The 25590-nt window shown below is 45.6% G+C and overlaps 1 protein-coding gene across 6 annotated transcripts in view; it reads right to left on the minus strand.

The window, feature by feature from the left end:
• Window positions 1–3209: 3209 nt before the first annotated feature.
• Window positions 3210–25590, minus strand: part of Garnl3 (GTPase activating Rap/RanGAP domain like 3) — a 204984-nt gene continuing 182603 nt past the window's right edge. For 5 of the 6 annotated variants that reach the window (XM_045148042.1, XM_004671646.2, XM_045148055.1 and 2 more), the window contains 7 exons: window positions 20907–20973; window positions 15451–15558; window positions 13754–13872; window positions 10478–10616; window positions 6956–7171; window positions 5576–5702; window positions 3210–3677 (listed from right to left, as the gene is read on the minus strand). In XM_045148042.1, coding sequence (XP_045003977.1) covers window positions 3503–3677; window positions 5576–5702; window positions 6956–7171; window positions 10478–10616; window positions 13754–13872; window positions 15451–15558; window positions 20907–20973 — 951 coding nt within the window. In that variant the 3' untranslated portion in view covers window positions 3210–3502. The remainder of the gene's footprint in view (window positions 3678–5575; window positions 5703–6955; window positions 7172–10477; window positions 10617–13753; window positions 13873–15450; window positions 15559–20906; window positions 20974–25590) is intronic. The other variant, XM_045148062.1, reaches the window with a different exon arrangement.

A 25590-nucleotide genomic window follows, 5' to 3' on the forward strand; every position in this document is an offset into this window, starting at 1 on the left:
GTGCCACCTTGTGCATCTGGCTTACGTGGGTCCTGGGGAATCGAGCCTTGAACTCGGGTCCTTAGGCTTCACAGCTAAGCCAGCTCTCCAGCCCTTGTGTAATAAATTCTTATCACAGCTCCTATCCCTTCTTTGCAATCGCTTGCTCTCTTTCCTAATGGGCGTGTCTTCCTTTGTGCAGTAGACAGCTGGTGTCTTCAGAGGAGATGATGCACATGGACTGTCTCCAAACTAGACCATATACTATGTAACTCAGCCAGTGACAGGATACACCAGCGAGCTCAGCTAGCGTCCACATTGAGAACATGGTCACACCTGCTCCTATCACTGCCTGATGGTCTCCCTCTCCACACGTGTGTAGGTATTGTTGTCAGAGTGGCCTCCAGCTACCCCCCACCCACACACACAGCCTTTATAAGCCAAATACCATAAAGCCTCATGAGTTGGGTCCTCCTCTTGCTTCCTCTGTGCTTCTCAACTCTGTGTCTCTTGTCCAATTTAGGGACTTTAAAGCTGTCCTTCTGAAAATATGCTCTAAATACAGCCCTTCATTTTATTTATGAGATGAAGGAGGGAGGGAGAGGGAGGAGGCCGAGAATTGGTGTGCCAGGGCCTTCTGCCACTGCAAATGAACTCTAGATGCATGCACTATTTTTTTTTTTTTCCGAAGTAGGGTTTCCCTCTAGCACAGGCTGACCTGGAACTCACTTTGTAGTCTCAGGGTGACCTGGAACTCACAGTAATCCTCCTACCTCTGCCTCCTGAGTGCTGGGATTAAAGACGTGTGCCACCACGCCCAACTTCATGTACCATTTTTTTTTAAAAACACAGGCTGACCTCTGGATACTCCTGCTTCAGCCTTCTTTTTTTTTTTTAATATTATTTATTTATTAGAGAGAGAGAAAGACGAATGGGTGTGCCTGGGCCTGTAGCCACTGGAAACGAACTCCTGAAACATACACCAATTTATGCATCTGGCTTATGTGGGTCCTGGGAAATTGAACTCAGGGCTTTAGGCTTTGCAGGCAAGTGCCTTAACCGTTGAGCCATCTCTCCAACCCCTGAATGCACCATTTTGTGCATCTGGCTTTACACTGGTGATTGGGAATGGAACCTGGGCCATCAGGCATTGCAAACAAGTGTGTTAACCACTGGGTTATCTCCTCAGCCCAACCCTCAATTTTTTCATTTCATCAAGAAACTTAAAAATTATGACAGGAAGGCTGGAGAGATGGCTTAGCGGTTAAGCGCTTGCCTGTGAAGCCTAAGGACCCCGGTTCGAGGCTCGGTTCCCCAGGACCCACGTTAGCCAGATGCACAAGGGGGTGCATGCATCTGGAGTTCGTTTGCAGTGGCTGGAGGCCCTGGCACGCCCGTTCTCTCTGTCTCTATCTGCCTCTATCTCTCTGTCACTTTCGAATAAATAAATAAATAAAAATAATTAAAAAAAATTATGACAGGAAATTTGGCATTGTGGTGCACGCCTTTAATCCCAGCACTCTGGAGGCAGAGGTAGGAGGATCATTGTGAGTTTAGGTCAGTTTGAGACTACAGAGTGAATTCCACATCAGCCTGGGATATAGTGAGACCCTACCTCAAAAAAAAAAAAAATTAGGATAGGAGAGATGGTTCAGTGGCTAAAAGTGCTTTCTTCCAAAGCTGACAGCCTGGGTTTGATTCTCTGGTACTCATGTAAAGTCAGTTGCACAAAGTAATATATGTGTCTGAGGTTTGTTTGCAGTGGCAGGAAGGCCCTGGCACACAAATTCTCTATCTCACTCTGCTTGTAAATAAATAAATAAAAGTTCCATTAAAAACAAACAAACAAATAATGGGCCAAAGAGATGGTCCAGTGGTTGAAAGTACTTGCTTGTAAAACTTGATTGCCTGGGCTCCATTCCTCAGGACCCACATAAAGCCAGATGTACGTAGTGCATGTGTTTGGAGTTCATTTGCAGTGGCAGAAGGCCCTAGTGTGCCCATTCTCTGCCTGCCTCTTTGTCTCACTCTCAAAAAAGTATTTTTTTGAGAGAGAGATGGGGAGGGGATATGATGGAGAATGGAGTTTCAAAGGGCAAAGTGGGGGAGGGAGGGTATTACCATGGGATATTTTTTATAATCATGGAAGTTGTTAATAAAATTTTGAAATAAAAGAATTTTTTATTTTACTTAATTAATTTACTTATTTTGATTTTTTGAGGTAGCGTCTCACTATAGTCCAGGCTGACCTAGAATTCACTATGTAGTCTCAGGGTGGCCTTGAACTCATAGCAATCCTTCTATCTTTGCCTCCCATGTGCTGGGATTAAAAGTGTGCACCACCATGCCCAGCTCTAAAAAAAGTATTTTATTTTATTATTACCATTATTATTATTATTGTGGTTTTTCAAGGTAGGATCTCACTACCCCAGGCTGACCTGGAATTTACTATGTAGTCTCAGGGTGGCCTTGAACTCACAGCAATCCTCCTACCCCTGCCTCCCGAGTGCAAAAGGTGTGCGCCACCACGCCCAGCTTAACAATGTATTTTAAAAAATATTTATTAAAAAAATAAAAGAAGAAGAAAAAATATTTATTCATTTGTTTATTCGCAAGCACAGCTAGGTCCCATCACAGTGAATCCAAGCAGCAATGGGAGCCATGAATGCAAAAAGAAATCTTATTCCTAATAAAGTTAAAAAGCAAAAGCTTTTCTTTAGAAAAGAAACACAGCATGTGACATAAATCCAAACTATAATGAGGGCTGAAGAGATGGCTTAGTGGTTAAGGTACCTGCTTGCAAAGCCAAAAGACCCAGGTTCTATTCCCCAGTACCCACATAAGCCAGATGCACAAAGTGGCGCATGTGTCTGCAGTTCATTTGCAGTGGCTAGTAGCCTTGGCACACCTATTCTCTATCTGCCTCTTTCTCTCAAATAAATAAACAAATGTCTAAGAAAAAAAAAAAATCTAATGAGAGCCATGCGTAGTGGCACATGCCTTTAATCCCAGCACTCGGGAGGCAGAGGTAGGATGATTACTGTGAGTCTGAGGTCACCCTGAGACTACATAGTGAGTTCTAGGTCAGCTTGACCTAGAGTGAGACCCTACCTAAAAACAAAACAACAACAACAACAACAAAAAACCCAAAAACCACAACCAAAATAACAAAAAAAAGTAATGAAAAAGATAATTTCCAACAAGTGTATAAAATATGAGGTTACAGTAAATAAGAATGAACATTTTTGATTTATTCAAAGTTTTGATCTAAAACGTCAATGAAATCTACCACCTTTATTACAAGGGGGACTGATGGTTCTTGAACGGAAAGGAACACAGGTCAAGAAAGATGGCACCGGACACTGGAGAGTGACCCAAACTGGCCGGGGGTGTGGAAGGTTTGGTCCAATAGATCACAGACAGGCTGGAAGCCACGCTTTGTTGAGACATAACCTTCGAGTTGTTCAAAGAGTATAAACCTCCGCAAGAAAACTAACAACAGCAGACCAGACCTGGGCTTTGTCTATTTCAAGTCAATTATGTCTTCATCCCAGGAGGCCATGAGCTGGAAAGGGCTGCTGCTCAACACAGGGCTGCCCTCTCTGTCCACGACAGGGTCCTGGTTGGAGCTTGTGGAGTGGTTACACCCCTCAGGAGTGGCTTCAGACAGAGGACTTTCCAAGGGGCCTGATGGGATCCTGGAAGAGAAAAGTCACTGTCAAAAGCTCCATGCAAAGACCACAGAATGCGGCCTCTTTGGTCTGCTGTTTTCTGTTTATGTGTATGTCCTGTGGTGAGGGGGGTGAAGGTGTGCAGGGGAGCCCCCTCCCCAATGCAAGCCCTGCAGTCATATAGGTCTAGCTCAATGGTAGGTGTGAGGATAAAAGGCCAGGGTGGGACACACAGAAGGCATTCCTGAGGTACTGTATTATCTACCTTCCTAAAGGGTAAATCCAGATAATGTCACTCTGCCTAAAATCCTCCCCTGGCTGGAAGATAATGCTGAATTTCCCATGGTGGAGGTTCAGGGCCTAACCCTGTTGACCCCAGGCCACCCCACCCCTCTGCTCTCTCCAGCTTCGCAGGAATGAAACCTGCTCAATGACTTGGACCAAAGCTAGTATCACTTCTCAGAGTTCATGGTTCAACAAATGTCTGTGGGGCTGCGAAGCTTAGCCTGTCTGCTCAGTCTTCTGCCTCTGGCCATACCTCCTGCTCAGGGTAATTGTTGAGTCCAGCTACCCTAGATCCTATCATTCAATCCTAGCCCTGTCCCATGCTGCTTTCTCTACAAGTCTCCCTTGATGCCGTGTCAAAGCGGACCTTCTGCTTGCCACCCTATCACTTAAGGTTTTTTTTTCTCCTCCTTCCTGCTTGTTTTTGTTTGTTTGTTTTTGGTTTTTCAAGGTAGGGTTTCACTCTAGCCCAGGCTGACCTGGAATTCATTATGTAGTCTCGGGCTGGCCTCAAGCTCAGAGCGATCCTCCTACCTCTGTCTCCCAAGTGCTGGAATTAAAGGCATGCACCACACCCAGCACCTCACCATCTTTTAATTTCACTCCACTCTTGTCAGTGTTTGAAACAAGTTGATTATCTATTAACATTTATGGTCAGTCACATGAGTGAGGCTGACTGGTGAGTAAGGCCTGCTGTCCTCAGTCAGGAAGGCTTGTGCTGACTTAGGGGTGTAAGACTCGCTTTGCTCAGGTTTGAGTGGCTGGAAGTCTTCAGTGACTGCTGTCACCTTGCACTATGCTGCCTGGGCTCTTGTTGACCTTCCTCAATGGCTTATGGACCCCTGAAGGTACAGATGAGGGGTTGGTGTTCTTCCCAAGTCACTCCTCAACTCAGTGCTGTGTTCTCCAGAAATGTGTGTTGGGGGAATGAGTGAAGCTTAGAAAAGTGGCCCGTTTCCTTCCACAAGGAGCATACATAACGTTTTAGGAAGGACAGCAAGGTCTCATGGGACACAGAAGTGTGAATCTATAAAAATCGTTATATGATCAAGCACTTCCAAAGGGCTCTTCCTATTTACATGGCTGCCAGTATTGAAGAGTGCCTGTTCCCTGCACTCATACTAAGGAGCCTTTTTTTGTTTGTTTTTTGTTTCTTTTCAAGGTAGGGTCTCACTCTACCCCAGGCTGACTTGGAATTCACTATGTCATCTCAGGTTGGCCTCAAACTCACGGTGATCCTCCTACCTCTGCCTCCTAAGTGCTGGGATTAAATGTATGCACCACCACGTCAGGCTTGTTTTATTTTAATAAATCTTCACAAGCCCAGTGACCCCGAAACACACCTCTTAATATGTATTCTTATAATACAATGCTGGGGATGGAACATGCTGGGCATATGTGAGGCCAGTGCTCCAACGCTGAGCTATGCCTCCAGCCTCTCTGAATATACCTTAGTGAACATTTATTTGGCTTCTAGTAAAGGCGCCCACTTGGCTCAGCCCCACCTGGCAGCTGTCCTCTCTGGGAACCTCACAGAGGATCTGGATCTAGACCCTGAGCAGTGTGGGCCAGAGGACCTCCTGGGCATGCTGGGACCCAAAGGGCCACCACTCTGGGCAGGGGCTGCTCCCCCTCTTTACCTGTCACTGCTAGTTGACCTTACTGTCCCTGGCTTGGGGGCTCCTTGACTTTCTTCTAACCGCTTCCGGATTTTTGATTTGGCCCTTGGCACACCTTCTGACCTGGGTCCACCTTCATCGGAGAGGCCTGGATTGCAGGAGAGAATCACAGGTGAGCAGGTCATGACCCTACAGCTGCCACAGGGACAGAAAATGCCCCTTTTATTCTTACTGATATTATTGGGCTAGAGTCAAGAAGAAAGACGAGAGAGAATATAGATTCAAAGAATTGGTTTCCCTGTTCACGTTTTTACCCCTTCTTATTATATCCTACATACACACTGCAAAATAAACATGACAGCAACAACCAACTGTTAGAACCAGAATGTCTTCATTTTTGAGCTCTGACTGCCATTTTACAATTGTAAGTCTGTTTCCAGAAGCAACCCTATCTCAATTACAAACAAACTGTCCTTTTCTGGAAATGGCCCAAATCACCTGTCATTTCCCTGAAGTGGCCCAAGCACCCAGGTAAGGTGGAATGTCCTGCCACCAAAGAACTCCAAAGACCTCACTGCCTGGATAAAAGCCCTGATTCGCCTGACCAGAGCCCTTCTTGGTCTTTCCCAAATCAAGCCTGTCTCAGCTGTTAAGCTGAGTCTCCCCTTTCCTTTCATTTTCCACTTTCCCCCTAATCAACAATAACAACAATTTACCAAAGTCTCAGAAGATAATGGAAGAAAGTGCCTACAATTCTACAGTATTCTTTAAAGAATATTTTTATTAATTTGCAAGGAGAGAGAGAGATAATGGGTGCATCAGGGCCTCTTGCCACTGCAAACAAACTCCAGACACATGCACTACTTTGTGCCTCTGCCTTTCTGTAGGTTCTAGGGAATTGAACCTGGGAGTCATCAGATTTTGCAAGGAAGCACCTTTAACCACTGAACAATCTCTCAGCCCCAATCCTACAGTATTTTTTTGTTTTGTTATGTTTTTTCAAGTTAAGAGTCTCACTCTAGCTCAGGCTGGCCTGGAATTCACTATGTAATCTCAGGATGGCCTCGAACTCATGGGGATCCTCCTACCTCTGCCTCCCAAGTGCTGGGATTAAATGCGTGTGCCACCACGTCTGGCAACCCCACAGTATTTTTATAAACTGCCTATTTCCCTTGTTACCATGGACTAGGCATCTTTCTATATCATCACTGTTGGTGGGAAAAATGATCTGGTGTTCTCTGATCTGGTGTAGATGCACTAAAACTGACTTACTTATAAATCTCTCGTTAAAAGGAAAATTTCCTTCTGAGCTCATGGTTTTAGAGAATAATTAACATCCAAAGAGAAAACCAGCTGGTCTATTTAAAAAGAGTGGAAAAAACCCTTGAAAGCCATTATTACCTAGCAGTTCCCTGCGGGTCCTGCTTGCTATTTCTTTGATCTCCATTCGAGACAGGGACAAGGAATGAGTGACAGGAATAGCAGCGATGCCAAGGCCAATGGATGTGGGAGGAGTGATGACCTTGGAGACTAAGGGTGATTTCAGAGGTCGCTCGATGCTTCTGCCCACAAGGTTTCTCAGTGGGATCCTGTACAGATTTTTAGACTGAATTTCACCTGAAACACAATTTAGAAAAAGAGCACCACAACTTTAGGTTCACATTATTTGTAAGAGAATAATTTCTTGTTCCTTAGTATAGTTTGCACTAAGAAAGGTTTTATATCACATGATGCTGATGTCTAGTGGCTTTGTGTTTTCTAAGGGCTCAATTTTTTTCTTTTATTTATTTATGGTGAGGGGGTAGAGAAATAGAGGGAGGTATATGGAAAGAATGGGTGCACCAGGGCCTCCAGCCACTGCAAACAAATTCCAGATACATGCATCATCTTGTGCATCTGGCTTACATGGGTCCTGGGGAATTGAATCTGGGTCCTTAGGCTTCACAGGCAAGTGCCTCAATTGCTAAGCCATCTCTCTAGCCCGGGCTTTGTTTTTCAAAAAATATATTTATAGAAAGTGAATATGGGTGTGCCAAGGCTTCTTGCTACTGCAAATGAATTCTAGGATCCATGTGCCACATTTTGCATCTACCTTTATATGAGTACTGGGCAACTGAACCTGGGTTGGTGGCTTTGGAGGGAAGTACCTTTACCAATGAACCATCTCCCCAGTCTAGGCTTTGTTTCTGGTGTTTTTTATTTGTGTGTGTGTGTATGCATGTGTGTAAATATGACAAAATGTGCTTACTGCTGGTCATGCTGACACAGGAAAATAGGCTAGATAAGGAAAACTAAAAGTTGCCCTGCCCTGTTTTGCCATATTCATGAGCATTACAAATGAGATATGTGGCACAGCATTATGAGAAGTGCTCTTCCTGGCCATGCTGTGGCCATGGCAGAGGCCTCTGAGCCCAGCAAGGGTGGACACTGTGTGCTGAGCAATGGTGGGCTTTATGACCGCAGCCTTGGCTGTACACCACATGCTCGCTCACACCCCTGAAGGAGAAAAAATGCCCTACAAGTTGGAAGCTGTGGTGCTTTGAATGGCTGTCCTTCAACCCATTCAGGAGTTTTACTAAAGCTTGCAGCAGGGTGCAGTGGCGCATGCCTTTAATCCCAGTACTTTGGAGGCAGAGGTAGGAGGATCACCATGAGTTCAAGGCCAGCCTGAGACTACATAATGAATGCTCGGTCAGTCTGGGCTAGAGCAAGACCCTTACTGGAAAAACAAAAACAAACAAACCAAAAAAAAAGTTTGTAATTTAGATCTCCAGCCTTCTGGCTAGAGGAGGTGTCACTGTGGGCAGATCCTAAGGTCCAGCTCTAAGGTGTGTTTAGGGAATTCCAGTCTAAAGTGTGCTTACTTATGGTGGTGCTGGTGGTGGTGGCTTTTCTCTCTGCTTGGATCTGGAAAGTGGGCCAGCTTCTTCTGCCATTATAGAACTCCCCCTGGATCCGTAAGCTTCAAATAAATTCCCTTCCTCTATAACTTGTGCCTGGTTTGGAAGTTCATTCAGCTCACAACCTGAGGCTGTCTACTACAGAAGCTAGCTCTCAAGCTCCTTTCCTTTTTCCCACTGGAACGATGGCTTCCTTAGTGTGATTTCTTTATTGTTTTGTTTATTTACCTTTTTTTAATTTTAATTTTTTTAGAGAGAGAGAAAGAGAGAGACAGAGAGAACTGGCATGCTAGGGCCTCAGCCACTGAAATTGAACTCCAGAACCTTGTGCCACCTAGTGGGCATGTGCAGCCTTACGCTTGCCTCACCTTTGTGTGTTTGGCTCTGGCTTACATGGGATGTGAAAGGTCAAACATGGGTCCTTAGGCTTCTCAGGTAAGTGCCTTAACAGGTAAGCCATCTCTCCAATCCTTGTTTGTTTAGCTTTTTGAGACAGACAGGGGTCTCAAAAAGCTGGCAGTAGGGCTGGAAAGATTGCTTAGTGGTTAAGGCACTTGCTTGCAAAGCCAAAGGACCTTGATTCAATTCTTCAGGACCCACGTAAGCCAGATTCACAAAGTAGCACATGCTCTGGAGTTCATTTGCAGTGGCTGGAGGCCCTGGCGTGCCCAGTCTCTCCCTCCCTTTCTCTCTCCTTCCCTTCTTTCTCTCTCTCTCTCTCTCTCTCTCTCTCTCTCTCTCTCTATATATATATATATATATATATATATATATATATATATACTCCCAAGTGCTGGGATTAAAGATGTACATTACCACTCTTGGCTTCCAGATTTTTATTTTTGTATGTACATCCATACATATAAATAATATATCTTGATCATAATACTGGTTTCTCTTTTCCACTTCACTTCCCCTGAATACTTTCCTCTTTCCAACTAGCTGCCTTTCTATTTTGATGTCAGCATTTTCCCCATTGTATTATACTGGTTTTATGTAGGTATTATCAGTCAGTGTGAGGTCATGAGTACCATGGCCACTTTGTGTCTGAAGACAATATATATGTTTTTTTATTGGGTTTTCCTTCTTTTTTTTTTTTGGTTTTTCAAGGTAGGGTCTCACTCTAGCTCAGGCTGACCTGGAATTCACTATGTAGTCTCAGGGTAGCCTTGAATTTACAGCAATCCTCCTACCTCTGCCTCCCAAGTGCTAGGATTAAAGGTGTATGCCACCACGTCTGGCTTTTTTTGGTTTTCTGAGGTAAGGTCTCACTCTAGCCCAGGCTGACCTGGAATTCGCTGTGTAGTCTCAGTTTGGCCTCAAACTCATGGTGATCCTCTTAAGTGCCTGAGTGCTGGGATTAAAGGCATGAACCCACTCTCTGCCTGCCTATTTTATTATTATTATTATTTTGTTTTTGAGGGTTTCACTCTAGCTCAGGCTGACCTGGAATTTACTATGTAGTCTCAGGATAGCCTCAAACTTATGGCGATTCTCCTACCTCTGTCTCCCAAGTGCTGTTATTTATTTATTTTTAAATTATTTGAGAGACAAAGAAAGAGGCAGACAAAAAGAGAACATGAGTGAGTGTAGAAGCATTAGGGCCTCTTTGCCTAAACAAAACTCCAGACACATGTACCACTTTGTGCATCTGGCTTTATGTGGGTATTGGGGAATCAAACTTGGGCCATCAGGTTTTGTAAGCAAGTGACTTTGACTGCCAAGCCATCTTTCTAACTCCAAATGTAAGGTTTCTTAAAGATGTTACTAATACATTAATTTGCAGGGCTTGTTTATTTTTGAGACTGGACCTCACTACATAGTCCAGGCTGGCCTCAAATGTGAGATCCTTCTGCCTCATTCAGCTTCACAAAGGCTCAGAGTATAATGGTGCACCATCATGCCTGGGAAAAAAATGACTGGTTTTGAATAGCTTCTTTAGGTAATGGTCACATGCATCTTTGACAATAAACTAGAGAAATCAGGACTTGAAATTATTAATACAGTAAAAACTGGACTTCACCTTCCCCCAGGGAAGAAGGAAATAGTGGAGTATCTCGGGCTGGGGGTGTCTCAGGAGAATTGTGGGCACTGGCCCCCTTGGAGCTGTCTCCAGATGAGCCCTCGTGCACAGCTGCAGCTGCTGCGAAGTATATATCTGACTGGAAAGAAAGAGGAAATGTTACCAGCAGTCTGCTGTACAGGCCCTGTACCCACTGGCTTTCCTGAATCACATCCAAGGCTCTGATTGGTCCCCAAGCTCAGGGGTGATCTCAGAGCATGCCGTGTAGTACTAGATCTGGTACAGCTAACTTCCTGTGGACCTCTGGACTTGCTTCCCTCATTGTTTTTCCTTTTCCTCCCCCCCACCCTTTTTTTGTTTTGTTTTGTTTTTTGAGGTAGGTCTAGCCCAGGCTAACCTGGAATTCACTAAGTAGTTTCAGGGTGGCCTTGAACTCATGGTAATCCTCCTACCTCTGCCTCCCGAGTGCTGGGATTAAAGGCGTGTGCCATCATGCCTGGCCTTTTTTGGTTCCCTTTTCCTTTTTCTATCTCCAGTGGAGTTGACTTCCCCCACTTGTAAACACCAACATAGCACACAGTTCCCTCACTTGTGAGAGTCAGAACTGGGATGGTTCTGGGGATTCAGCCGGGCTCTGTAGGTGGGAACATGGATAATCTCTTGCATGCCAAGACATGCTGGCTCTGGTGACAACAGTTGTAATGTGTTGCATATGACTCACACAAACCAACTTTTAGGAATTTTGTTAGCCAGCTCTTAAACACGGTTGCCATTAAAAATTAAACCATGTAAACATAAATATGCTTAAAGCTGAGATACACAATATCAAAATTCAACCATTCCTAATTGTCTGACTATATTTACTATGATCAAGGCTCTTGTGTTTACTGATGTCCCAGGGTGGCTCCTGCCTAGTTATGGAGGTTTGAACCAGACGGCCCCTACAAACTTGTGGGCTTTGAATGTTTGGTCCTCAGCTGATGGCAATTTGGGAGGTGGAGACTGACTGGAGGAGGTATGTTGTTGGGAGCAAGCTCAGGGGTGTTAGAGCCAGCAACCCCTTGCCAGAGCTCAGCTCACTCTCCTACTGTTTTCCACCAGTGGTAGACAGGTAACGTCCAGACTCTGCTCATGCCATGCTTTCCCCTGTCATCACAGGGCTTCCCCTTGAGACTACAAGCCAAAATAAAAAATTTCCTCCCATCACCTGCTTTTGGTCGAGTGCTTCATTGCAGCAACGAGAAGGTAATTACAACACCAGCCCTTACTGACTCTAGTGTGAGCATATCTGGTGTGTGGACTTTTTACACCACAGAAATTGGTGAGTGCTGCCAGTCAGAGGCTGATGTTGAAATGAGTTCTAATTTAGGGAGCAAGATTTGTTTCTGGCGAGAAATAATTTACCAGCAACCACTTATCAGATTATTTATCTATTTGCTTTATAAAAATGTTTTTATTTATGTGACACACACACACACACACACACACACACACACACACACACACACACACACGTGAGTATGGGTGCACCAGGCCCTCCTGCCACTGCAAAGGAACTCCAGATGCATGTGCCACTTTGTGCATCTGGCTGTATATAATTACTGGAGAATCGAACCCAGGCTGTCAGCCATTAGGCTTTTCAAACAAACATCTTTAACTGCTGAGCCATCTCTCCAGCCCTATTTATGTGTTTGAGACAGTATCTAGTCCAAACTGGCCTGGAACTCACTATGTAATTCAGGCTAGCCTCAAACTTGCAGCAATTCTCCTGTCACAATTTCCCAAGAGCTTTGGTTACAATATGAGCCATATCAGATTTATTAACATAAACTTACTGGAAAAATGAATGGATTGAGATAAAGCACTAACCGTAAGTAAAATCATGCTGGAGCTGGATGTGGTGGCGCATGCCTTTAATCCCAGCAGATGTAGGAGGCTTGTGAGTTCAAGGCCACCCTGAGACTACATAGTGAATTCTAGGTCAGCTTAGGCTAGAGTGAAACCATACTTTGAAAAAAAAAATCATGGTGGAAGTGCAAGTGTAGACTGGCTATAAATACAAGTGAGAACCAAGTGGCTATGATATTTTTAAATTTCTAATTATTGTTTTTTAAATTTTTATTTGTTTTCACATGTGTATATGGGGGCATGCCAGGGTCTACTGCTGCTGCAAACAAACACCTGTCTGGCTTTTTACATGGGTGCTGGGGATTTGAACCTGGGCCAGCCGGTCTTGCAAGCAAACACTTTTAACCACTGAGCAATTTCCCCAGCTTTGAATTTTATGATATGTTTTTATTATTTTTAAATTGGAAGTCATTTACTTACAATATTTACACCAATATGCTCTATAGTCAACTAATAATGTGCACGCATATAATATATACACACGTGCACACGTTTCATACACATGCACACATTTTGGAGCTTTGGGGACTGAACACCAGAGGCATGCGTGAGGGGCTGCAGGGAGGCCGCGTCCTCACAGCTTTGGGCGCAGAGGGGTGCAGACACATGAGCAGTATGGTCAAAGGGCCCAGAGGAGGTAGCAGGGACACCCGCCCAGTCTGGCAGGCCCAGAGAAACCTTTGTGAGGCTGACTCAGGGAAGGGGACCAGAACGGTGCCAGCCACGGGAGACACATTAGTACATTCTCTGGATTTCTGTGCCCTTGGTTTTGCTCAAGACCTGGGTTAGTTACTGGGTGCAGATTAATTCATGAACCATATTTCAGGGGCACAAGTTCAAATTGAGACTGCTGCTATTTTCCTAGAGTTGGACTATTCTTTTTTTTTTTTTTTTTTTTTTTGGGTTTTTCGAGGTAGGGTCTCACTCTAGCCCAGGTTGACCTGACCTGGAATTCACTCTGTAGTCTCAGGGGGGCCTTGAACTAGTGGTCATCCTTCTACCTCTGCCCTCTGAGTGCTGGGGATAAAAGGCGTGCGCCACCACGCCCGCCTGAGCTGGACTATTCTTGAAGGCAACAGGTGCATGAATAACTGACTCAGCCTTTGGCCAGCGGGGTGGGGGGACTACTTTTTGGTTGAATGCTACCCAGCTGCCTCCAATACCAATGGCTCTATCCCTAAGCTGAGGGACATTATGAAGCCTAAGAAGTTCACACATGAAACCCAGCTGATCATTCTATTATCAGCCTTTTCTTCTCCCTTCTTGTATCTTGACACAAAGCAGCCCTGTCACCATCAGCCTGACATGACGAGCTCACCGGAACCTTCAGGGCACTTGGGGCTCCCTTGGAAGTCCCTTTCTACTCACCCTGGAGGCCACGAGCTGCAGCTGAGGCACGACTGCTGTGTGGACCAGGTTCCCATTCACCACCAGGCGGATCTCCATGGAGTCAGTGGTGAAGGCCAGGAGGTATGGGAATGCGCAGACTGCAAGGGAATATGTGCAGGCTTGTTGGCTTGGTGGCTGGGCATGGGCCACAACTGGCTCAGTCATCCTTACTACTCCAGAAATTTCCATCCTTCCCAAGGCTCTGACTGCCTCTCAAGGGCATGTCCCCTGTGCTGAGCTGGCCTTTGTTCCTAAGACAGCTTGCCTTCCACATGTGCACTTGCTCCAGTTCTGCTAATTTCCCTATGGAAGCCCCGCTTCCTGACCTCTGGAGGCTCCGCTGCCCAATCCTGTGGGACTCTCCCCCCGCCCTCTAGAAACCTTCCTTTACTCTTCCTTCTGGCCCAGCCCACATATCCCAGTGCCATCACTCCTCTGCGTTCCTCTGGCCATGTATCCAGGCAGTGGCTGTGTCTTACTCCTAACTGTCCCTCCCTGTATCCCTTGGACTCAGAGGCTTATTCTTTGTTATTCATTGTCCTTGCAATGGTTGTTAAGTCACACTGACTTCCCCACGGCACACTGGCCCTGGTGTCCTTCTGACTGACCCTTCATGCCTCGTAGATCTCCTTTCTACACTCCTTCTCTCTACAGTCTTTTTAAAATTTTTTTATTTTTTTAAAATTTTTATTAACATTTTCCATGATTATAAAATATATCCCATGGTAATTCCCTCCCTCCCCACCCCCACACTTTCCCATTTCTCTCTACAGTCTTTCAGGGCCATCTTGTCTATCCAGGTGCTTTCCTGGTGACTCATTCTACCAGGCTCATGCCCTGACTCTCTGCCTTTCCTGCGGTGGCTCAGCCTAGAAGTCACTGTCTACTCTTCCTTTTCACCTATTTCATCTGCTATCCAAGTCCAGGAGCTTGTACTGGCTCTTCCGTCTTCCTCTGGAAACTCCCTAAGAGACCCCATTAGCTGGTAGTTTTATTGTGAGGAAGGCAGCTCTACCTAGAACACTCTTCGCTTTGGGGTGACTCTGATCCCAGACCGTGGCTCTGCCCATAAATACAAGTCCCACTCCTCACATCATGGTATTTAATTTTTTATTTATATTATTTTCCATGCTAGGAATAAAATTCAGCATCTCATGATGCCAGGCAAGCACTGTACCACTGAGCCACATCCCTAATTCAAACGTCGTGGCATGCAGGTACAGTACCTGACTCTCTGTGAGTCTAAACTTTGGGCTTCAACACAGGGAAGAACTGAGCTAAAACCCTGCCTCTCCCCCAAGCCAGTTAGCATCTTAAATCTACAGACCTCGCTCTTGGGCTTTAGAAAAGGAAAGCAAAGTCACAAATACTAGCCAAATGCTGATAAATGATATATAATCATTCTGAAATGCTCACATACCCAGGCCCTGAGAAGGACCAGGAGGAACAGCACATAAGGCTCCCCAAATGGGAAAACGCCCCCACTTACCCACCCACTGAGGAAGAATACAGGCCTTGAAGAATGGCTCATACTCCAATAGTTTGTAGCAGTTTGGCAGTCAAGTATCTTTTTTTTTCAATGCTAGTAGCGATTGATTACTCATGGGGGAGAGGCCATGCAGTATCCCCTTTGTGGGTGTAGATAGGGAGAGTGTCAGGATGAGGGTTTTTCTTACCAATTGCATATGGTGCCTGGTTCCAGCAGAACTGGAAATCCGATGCGGACGGTTGAACCAAAAAAGAGCCCCCGTTAAAGGGGCAGACCTTTTTATAGATGCAACTGTCTGCAAGCAAAACAATGACTGCTTTTGTTAGAGACAACCCCAAAGTCACTGCAGCCAGAGAAACAAAGACCAGGCCAACTAGAAGTGCCACCCGCCACTACTTTAAATGTCTGCTCATGCGTGCGTGCGTGTGTGTGTGTGTGTGTGTGTGTACGTAGAGAGACAGAATGTGTATGGGAATGCCAGGGCCTCTTGCCACTGCAAACAAACTCCAGATATATGTGTCACTTTGTGTATCTGACTTTACATGGGCAATGGGGAATTGAACTCTAGCTGGCAGGCTTTGTAAGCAAGCGCCTTTAACTGCTGACCCATCTCCCCAGCCCCTATTTTGGTTTTGAAATAGGATTTCACTCTGTAGCTCAAGTTGGCCTCTAACTTGCAGCAATGCACCTGCCTCAGCCTCCTGAGTGCTGGAATTCCAGGTATGAGCTAATACACCCAGCTCTCTTCATAGTTCTCTGTAAGCAGCCAATGTCAACCCTACCATGGGGTGAGATGTCAAGTGTATGAAGCTGCTGGAGCCAGAGTAACATCATTAACAAACAGTAACAGCTGCCACATGGGGAGGAGTTTACTGTGTGTCAGGCACTGACCTTTAAAAGCAATGTCACTTAATCTGTCTCATTTTAGACAGTAGATGCTACTGGGCATGGTGGTGTATGACTTTAATCCCAGCACTAAGGAGGCTGAGGTAGGAAAATCACTGTGAGCTTGCAAGGCCAGCCTGGGCTACACAGTGAATTCTATGTCAGCCTGGGCTAGAGGGAGACCCTGCCTCAACAAAAAGAAAAAAACCAGGGCTGGAGAAATGGTTTAGTGGTCAAAACACTTGCCTGCAAAGCCAAAGGACCCAGTTTCAATTCCCCAGGACCCATGTAAACCAGATGTATAAGATGGTGCATGCGTCTGGAGTTTGTTTGCAGCGGCTGAAGGCCCGGTGTGCTCATTCTCTCTTTCTCTCTTGCTTAAAAAAAATTTTAAAAAGGGGAAAAAAAACCCTAGACAGTAGATGGTATTATCCTATCAGCTCATGCTACAGAAGCGATTGGGGCTAGAAGAGGTCAATAAGTCTGCCTGGAGTTCTCAGAGCTCTACCAGGGGAGGCAGGATTTGAATGCATAGCCCATGTGCTTCCTGCCTATGCCACACTGTCACTCACAGCAGAGAGGGATCCAGAGGCACACACTGGCAGCCTTTGGGTGGAGGAAGGCCTCCTGCCTGGTAGGTTACACTCCAGAACCTCACTCAGGACAAGCGTGGTGGAGAGGTATACTCCCTCCCAACATTCCACTGGAGAACCTGAAGTCCTCCTGTTTGTAGACCCTTGGCAAACTTTGGCATCACTACATTAAGGCTAGTTAATTCAGTTATGTTGGTGCTGGCCTGTTCTGAGCTCTGACCACTAGTCCATGTGGCTCAGATCCTTGTAGAGGAAGACCTGTGAAAACAAAGGTCCACCTGGTGTGGTGACACACATCTGTAATCCTAGCACTGGGGAGGCTGAGGTATGAGGATCACTGTGAGTTCCAGGTCAGCCTGGGCTAGCGTGAGACTTTGCCTCAAAGAAACTAACAAATAAGATTTTTACTTTACAATAATGCACTTAACATATCAAGACAGTAAATTTCCAAAAAAATGTAGATGGCTACCTCTCAAACATCATCATTAGATTTGTTTGCCTTTTTTCGAGGTAGGGTCTCACTCTAGCCCAGGCTGATCTGGAATTCACTATGTAGTCTCAGGCTTGCCTCAAACTCACAGTGATCCTCCTACCTCTTCCTGGGCTGGGATTAAAGGCGTGTGCCAACACACCTGGCTAATAAATTTCTTTTGTGAATATAATGTAAATTCACCATACATTTTGCTGCTGGAGGAAGTAGGTCACTGGGGACATGCCTTTGACAGTCATGTCTGGTCCTGGGTACCTTCCTCTCTACTTCCCATCTGTCATGAGGTAGCCTCTGCCACACGCTCTGCCACCATCATGTTCTGCCTCACCTAAAATCAGGCCCCAAATGAACAGAGCTCAAGATAATGGAGTAAATCTCTGAAACTCAGTAAAACAAATATTTCTTCCCTTAAGTTGTTGTTCCAGATATTATGTCACAGCTATGAAAAGAAGTTAGAAGGGACAACATGAGTTACTGGTGGAGGGTGCTGGGCCTGAGGCAGAAGGTGACTGGTACCCTGAAAGTAAAAGCAGAAATGTCCTTAAGTCACCCCCTTGCAATCTCCACTTCACTAGAGGTCAGAGAAGGATCCCTTCTCTCCTATCTCTTGCCTAAAGGAGTTATCAAGATCTAATTCAAACCTGATCCTGGTACTGTGGTTGGTTAAGCTTAGCCCTAAAACTAGGTGTCATGGTTGGCTTCTCTTTTTTAGTTAGAGGTAGGGTCTTGCTCTGGCCCAGGCTGACCTGGACTTGAACTCACCGCGATCCTCCTACCTCTGCCTCCCGAGTGCTGGGATTAAAGGTGTGCACTACGTATGGCTGGCCTCTTCTAGAACCAGCCCCTAGCTCAGATCAATCAACCCTTATTCTGGCTCACCTGAGCCTGATGGTTAAATCCACCACAATAAGGTTATAAATGTTTAGCAGGGGTCGGGCAAGGTCTTTTGGCTGCCTGTTCCTCTCTTCTGAATGTCCAGGTTCCGGTAAACCTCCCTCACTGCTACTCCCACATGGGCTCTCTGCCCTTCCTGCCCTCCATACGGCAGGTGCTCTCTGCACTTTCTTCTCTTAATCTAATAAAGTCTCTTATTTTTTGAGGTAGGGTCTTGCTCTAGCCCAGGCTGACCTGGAATTCACTATGTAGTCTCAGGGTAGCCTTGAACTCACGGCAGTCCTCCTACCTCTGCCTTCCGAGTGCTGGGATTAAAGGCATGCACCACCAAATAAAGTCTCTTTAAACGTTACCTCTGGTCTGGATTTTTGTTTTTTGAGGTTTGCTGTAGCCCAGGCTGATGTGGAACTTGCTATATAGCCTCACGGTGGCCTTGAACTCTCAGCAATCCTCCCAAGTGCTGGGATTAAAGGCGTGCACCACCTTGCCTGGTGACTTTTTTTTTTTTTTTTTTGTGCTTGAGACTGAAGTCAGGGCCTTGGTCACGAGTGCTAAACTCTCAGCTAGAGGGGGATGCTTTAAGATTGTCACTGTATAGGAAGGAGCTCAGAGCTCATGCCCTTTGCTCCGTTGACTTTTCCCGTTCTGCTGATGGACAGCAAGGTCGACAGTCCTCTCTTTCTGACTGGGTCTCAATAGGTAGCTAGGGTTGGCACTGAACATGAGACAATCCTCTTGCCTCAGCTTCCTGGGATTTTTGGTTTTTTGAGGTAGGGTCTCACGCTAGCCCTGGCTGTTCTGGAATTCACTATGGAGTCTTGGGGTGGCCTTGAACTCACAGTGCTCCTCCTACCTCTGCCTCCCAAGTGCTGGGATTAAAGGTGTGCACCACCACACCTGGCTCTGAAACATCTAATTCTAAAATAAATTTCGTTGAAGAAAAGCCCCTTCCTGTGTATAAAATCTACAGAGGTTTAAAAAACTAGGCTCTGAATCAAAAGCTTGGTGAAACTGAATTTTAAGGAGGGGAACTCCCACAGTGCCTGGCTGTGTTCCTCCCGCAGTCATGAGAGGCAGCTTTGCTCTTCTCTGGAGTCAAGACTTCCTAAGGCTAAAGCCAGTCATATCCAGAGTAGGTGGTACTTCTGTAAGCTTCGTACCTTTTCCCTATGTGATCATCTTTACTTGTTTTGCATGTGCATGTGTACGTGGTGTGCTTCTATGTGCTTGTGTGTGTGCACATGCTTGTGGGGACCAGTGGGCAACCTTGGGTTCATCTTCAGGTACACTGTCCTTTGAGATAGTCCCTCACTGGCCTGGAGCTCACCATTTAGGCTAGACGAGCTGGCTAGTGAGCTCTAGGGATCACTTGTCTCTGCCTCCTCAGCACTGGGATTACAGGCTCATGCCACCACATCCGGCTTTTACATGGGCACTGGCAAGCACTTTATTAACTGAAGTGTCTCTCAAGCCCATGTAAGTGTCTTTCAGATGTCATTGGTAGGGGCTGGAGAGATGGCTCAGTGGTTAAAGGCATTTGCTTGCAATGTCGAATGGCCTGGGTTTGATGCCTCAGTACCATGTAAAGCCAGAGGCATAAAGTAGACTATATGCATAAGGTGGATATGAAACATGATTGGATTTTGTGTTTAGAGTTGGGTTGTATTGCTGAAAAATTTCATTATATATGTGAAAATATCCCAGCATCCTAGAAGATCCAATACTCTGTAACACTTCTGGGAGTAAGCATTTAGGCCAAGGGACACTCACCTGGTAGTAATAAAAGATGAATCTGGGGCACTGAGGTCAAAAGAGCCCAGGTGCAAACCCTGTCCCAGATGTTCAGTACCTGCATGACCTTGAAAATGGTCCTCATCTCAACCCCCACCACCTTATCTCTATACTGATAGGACATCCTTAATGACAATTAACTTAAGTGACACAATGATCATCATACACTAAGCACTACATATAACACCCAGTAAGGACCTGCTAGTGAGACCACATTGTCACCATCCCCTCATCTTAGAGGTTGAGCTAGTTCTAATATGGGTTAGAAGCAAGGTAGTTTTCTCCTAGTAGGTATTTCCTATGGACTGGCCCACAGAAACATGGGTGCCACGGTGCCTTCTCTGGCAGCTCTAAACTTGAATATGATCTAGTCTCATCCAAGATGGCTGAGGGCAACAACGCCTCAGCAATAGCTTTCTTTTATGATTTTTTTTTGGTTTATTTATTTATTTATTTATTTATTTATTTATGGGGGGGAGGGAGGGAGGATGACTATGAATGGGCGTGCCAGGGCCTTCAGCCATTGCAAACAAATTCTAGACACATGTGTTACCTTGTGCATTTGGCTTATGTGGGTCCTGGGGAATTGAACCTGGGTCCTTTGGCTTTGCAGGCAAGTACCTTAACTGCTAAGCCATTTCTCCAGCCCTGCTTTTCCTGTTAATCTTAACTATCCCTAAAATCAATTTCATAACTTACTCTCCTCTGAGTCTGTGTTCTCAATTCTTTGTTTACATGGACAAGAACCTATGATTTGAGAGCTACTGGTGTGGAAACACAAATCCCACAGGGCTCTCAAGCCCACGTCAGTTCCATGATGGTGGCAACCGTTGCACTGAAAGGTCTGGGTGGTTGTTGGAACTCTGGGTAGGGATGAGGTTTTATGAATCCAGCAAGGATCCATTAAATCAATCTATGGGTGGATCCCATCAGATTACCCAGAGGAACAGTCCCTTTGGCACATAAAGAAGAGACACACCCTTGACTTACAGTTGTAGCACAAAAGCAGGCCGGCTTCTCCATCTTCATACACATCAATAGCTGCAACAAAATTAACCTGCAATGATAATGGGCAGTGGTAGTGGTGTGGGACAGGGACACTCAAACTCTGTCAAGTAGCCAGTGTCTGGCAGTGCTTCTTGGCCCTCTGAAATCAGGATGCTGTGGGACCATTCCTGTTTCACCAGCACCCACAGTGCTACCTGGACCAGGGTTACAATGAAGTGCAGGTGTGAAAGAAGGAAACTATCTTTGCTTTCTCATCATTCTGGGATTTTCTCACCCCTGTTCCTTCCCTGCCCTTCCTCCTCTGAAGTTCTGCATGCTTGTGCTACTAAATGCTTCAGGCTTACACAGTGTGTTCTGGTTCACAAGAATTTTTACGAGGGTCACTCATTTCACTCTTACACCCTGGAAAGTAGATGGTACTGTCCCAGTCTTACATATGGTAAAATGAGTGTCATCAGGACAGTTTGAGTCCCTCAGCTGATGAGTGCCACAGCCCAGGTATAACCTGGGCTCTGGCTCTTTTCATGCCTTACACTCCTGTGCCTTCTGAGAGGCTTCTCCTGCCTCTGGCCCATAGTGTCTCTGGACCCTTAAGTCACCCTGATGCCACTAGTTTCAGGATACATCATGAGGTGGTGGAAAGGCCTAGTTTTGTGGTCTGGGCAAACTCATTTCTGGGGCCTCGATTTCTGCATTTGACAAGAGTGCTCAAGCCAATGCCATCTTTGTCTTGGGATTTTACAGATTCGAACTCTGACATCTCTTTTTGCTTCCTCACTGCATTCTCAACACTCACTGTCTGGCCTTCCCACCAGGCTCCTTGAACTTAGCAGACCTCCTCTCCCTCACTGAAGTACCCTGGCTGGTACTCATCTCTGAACCATCTTCCACAGCCTGTGATGTGTGGTATCTCCTTCCTCCTGCCCTCTCTTCCATCCCAGATCATTCTTCCACTGTTCCTCTCATTTAAAACCAAGCATACCCATAATCATGGGTGCTAGGTGATTTACTGGAGAATGGGCAAATCTCCATAAGATATAGACAGGCTCAAGCATGTGGAGAAAACCCCATGTGCTGTGAGTCCATGGATATAAAGGGCATGTTGTATCAGAGGACAGACTTCTGCAGCCTACATATCCTCCTCCTGCCCCTCCACTCTCCCCTACCTTCTGTGAAGTTCCCTGAGCTGTGGAGAGTGTTCTGTAGTTGTCATGCTTAGAGGCTGAGGATAAATTAGTTACATACTCTTTACAATTTTTTAAAATTTATTTCATTTTATTTATTTGAGGTGGGGAGAGAGCAAGAGAATATGAATGAATATGAGAATGAGCGTGCCAGGGTCTTTAGCCACTGCAAACAAGCTTGACACATGCGCCACCTTATGCATCTGGCTTATGAGCATCTTGAATCTGGGTCCTTTGGCTTTGTAGCTAGTGCCTTACCCGCTAAGCCATCTCTAGGCCCAAGTTACATATTCTTGATAACTTTGTAGTTTGTGGATGTCTGTAATCACCTCTTCCCTTTGCATGAAAAGACTTCTGTGTTTGAGGCTGTGAGTAGCATCAGTTTATGAGAACAAAGAAGGTAGTTTGACATGCTGACAAGTTAGCAGAATGGGTTAAAGAAATTAAACAAGCAAGGCATGGTAGCACACACATTGAATCCCAGCACTAGGGAGGCTGACGTAGGAAAATTGAGACCAGCTTGGAACTACAGAGTGAGCTCCAGGTCAGCCGGACTAGAGTGAGACCCTACCTCAAAAAACAAAAACGAAACCTAAATAACAGCTGGGGTTAAAGGCACTTGCTTGCAAGCCCTTCAGGCCTAGGTTCAGGGCAGGTTCAAATCCCCAGTAACCACATAAAAGCCAGACACACGGGTGCTTGCACTGAGTGTGTTTGCAATGACAAGAGGCCCTCGTTTGCTTAATGTTTCCCTCTCTCTCTGCTCCATCTGGCAAAAAACAAAAACAAAACAAAACCTAAATAAGGTAGGCATGGAAGTAGGATGGGGATCCAATGAGAAGAAGGATTTTAGTGGGAGGGAAAGGGGAAGAGGGTAAGTAGGGAGTCAAAATGCATCCTATACATGTTTGAAATTATCAAGGAGAAAAAGGTACCTTTAGAGGCTAAAATTTTCTCTGTGCCTCAAGCCTCTAAACATCTCCTCAGAGCACCAGACCACAGTCCAGGTCTTTGTGGCTCTACAGTAACTGATTCTGCATCAACTCTCACAAAGAAGATGGCATGGGAGCTGTGAGGAGCTCACACTCAGGTGGACAGACCCAAGTCCAAACCTTGCTGGGACCACGGGTCACCTCTGCAGGTGGTGGCAGATGGCTCTGGCCTCGGATTTTTCACTATGAAATGGGCATAATCCTAGTTTTCTAGCCACTGTAAACGAACTCTATACACGTGCCACCATGTGCACCTAGCTTGCACAGGACCTGGAGGATACAACCTGGGATTTTAGGCTTTGCAGGCGAGTGCCTTAACTTCTAAGCCGTCTCTCCAGTCTCTGGAAACCTTGAGCCTACGCAGCTCCCCACACAGTAAGGTCTCAGGTGAGTCAGGACTTTTTAAAGCTCCTCAGGTGACTCCACCTGCAGAGAGCTGGAGCACCACCAACATAGGCAAGAGAAATGACAGACACCTCTATGGTGGATGACAGCCATAGACAAGGACACCTGATTAGATCTAGATTTTTCTATTTTTGATTTCTTTCTTAAATTTGAATTGGTATTTGTGGTGGTTTGACTAAAATGTCCCTCATAGATGTATGTGTTTTGAATACTTGGTCCCCAATTAGTGGCAATCTGGGAAAATTTGTGGAGCCTTTGTGATTTGTGAAGCCTTGCTGGAGGAGGTGTGTTGCTGGGGGCAGACTCTCGGGTGATTCAGCCCAGCTCCAAGCCCAGTACCCAGATCACTTCCTTCCTGCTTATGTGGAGATGGGACACCGGTTTCCTTCGCCATGATGAAATGCCCCAGAAACTGTAAGTGAAGATAAACCCCTTCCTTCCATAAGCTGTTTCTGGTCTGGTATTTTGTCCCAGCGACAAGAAGGTAACTGCAATAGTATTAAACCTTCTTCTTTTTTCTTTTATTGTTTTTTGGTTTTTCAAGGTAGGGTCTCACTCTAGCTCAGGCAGTATTAAATATTCTTAAAATGGTTCTTAACCATTTTAATGCATATTACCTGGAAGAAGAATACAATTTGTGCAGCCTAACTGAGCGGAATTCCAGGGAGGTGTGTGGGCTTGGAGACCTTCAGGAGGAACTGTAGTTTCTCTGGGGCTGACATCCCCCACATGTCTGTATGTTGTGGGCACCTAAGGACCATGCTGGTTTGCACTGCGCCATGGAAACAGTCCCAGGTTAGCAATCCTGCCTGTATCATGGCCATGCCAGGCTGAAGAGCTCTGTCATCTGTTGAGGCCACCTGAAAGTGTCTCCAATAACACAGGTCCCAGGCTTTGGGGAGGACAGTGCACACCAATGAATGTCAATGTTCAGACCCCACACAGTTATCCAGTTGTCTATACAGGATCAATGCTGTTTTGGTGACCTTAGATTATGTCCCAAACTAGGACATTCTTGCTCTGTCTGTATAGCTCAGAGTAGGGATATAGACCCTCAGTGGTGATCCACTCTCTCTCTTAATAGGGTTCTGTCCTGTCTCCTTTCTTTTTTTTAAATTTTTTTTGTTTATTTTATTTATTTGAGAGCAACAGACAGAGAGAAAGAGGCAGATAGAGATAGAGATAGATAGATAGAGAGAGAGAGAGAGAGAGAGAATGGGCACACCAGGGTCTCCAGCCACTGCAAATGAACTCCATATGCATGCGCCCCCTTGTGCATCTGACTAACGTGGGTCCTGGGGAATTGAGCCTTGAACCAGGGTCCTTACATTTCACAGGCAAGCGCTTAACCGCTAAGCCATCGCTCCAGCCCCTGTCTCTTTTCTTAATTGGCCCTAAGGAGAGGAAGAGGAATTGCTGTATCCATCTTGTTCACCTAGTCCCCAAGTTGTGAGCACAGGCCAAAGAAAGTATACTTGTTCTCCAAAGGCCTTCCAAGGATGGATCGCCAAACTAATGCTTTATTATTTATATTCTGCTTTTTGGCTTGCTTTCTCTCTCTCTCTCTCTCTCTTTTTTTTTTTTTTTTTTTTTTTTTTTTTTTTTTTGCTTTTTTTAGGTAGGGTCTCACTCTAGCCCAGGCTGACCTGGAATTCACTATGGTGTCTCAGGGTGGCCTCGAACTCACGGCGATCCTCCTACCTCTGCCTCCCAAGTGCTGGGATTAAAGGCATGCGCCACCATGCCCGGCTGCTTTCTCTTTTTTAAAAAAAGATTTTATTTTAATTTTATTTATTTATTTGAGAGAGGGGAAAGGAAGAGAGAGAATGGGCGTACCAGGGCCTCCAGCCACTACAAACGAACTTCAGATGCATGTGCCACCTTGTGCATCTGGCTTATGTGGGTCCTGGGGAATTGAACCAAGGTCCTTTGGCTTTGCAGGCAAATGCCTTAACTGCCAAGCCATCTCTCCATCTCTGTTTTATCTTCTTTTTTTTTTTTAATTTTTATTAGCATTTTCCATGATTATAAAAAAAATATCCCATGGTAATTCCCCCCCCCCGCCACTTTCCCCTTTGAAATTCC

The sequence above is a fragment of the Jaculus jaculus genome, chromosome 1 (genome assembly GCF_020740685.1).
Source record: "Jaculus jaculus isolate mJacJac1 chromosome 1, mJacJac1.mat.Y.cur, whole genome shotgun sequence".
Taxonomy (NCBI): Eukaryota; Metazoa; Chordata; class Mammalia; order Rodentia; family Dipodidae; genus Jaculus; species Jaculus jaculus.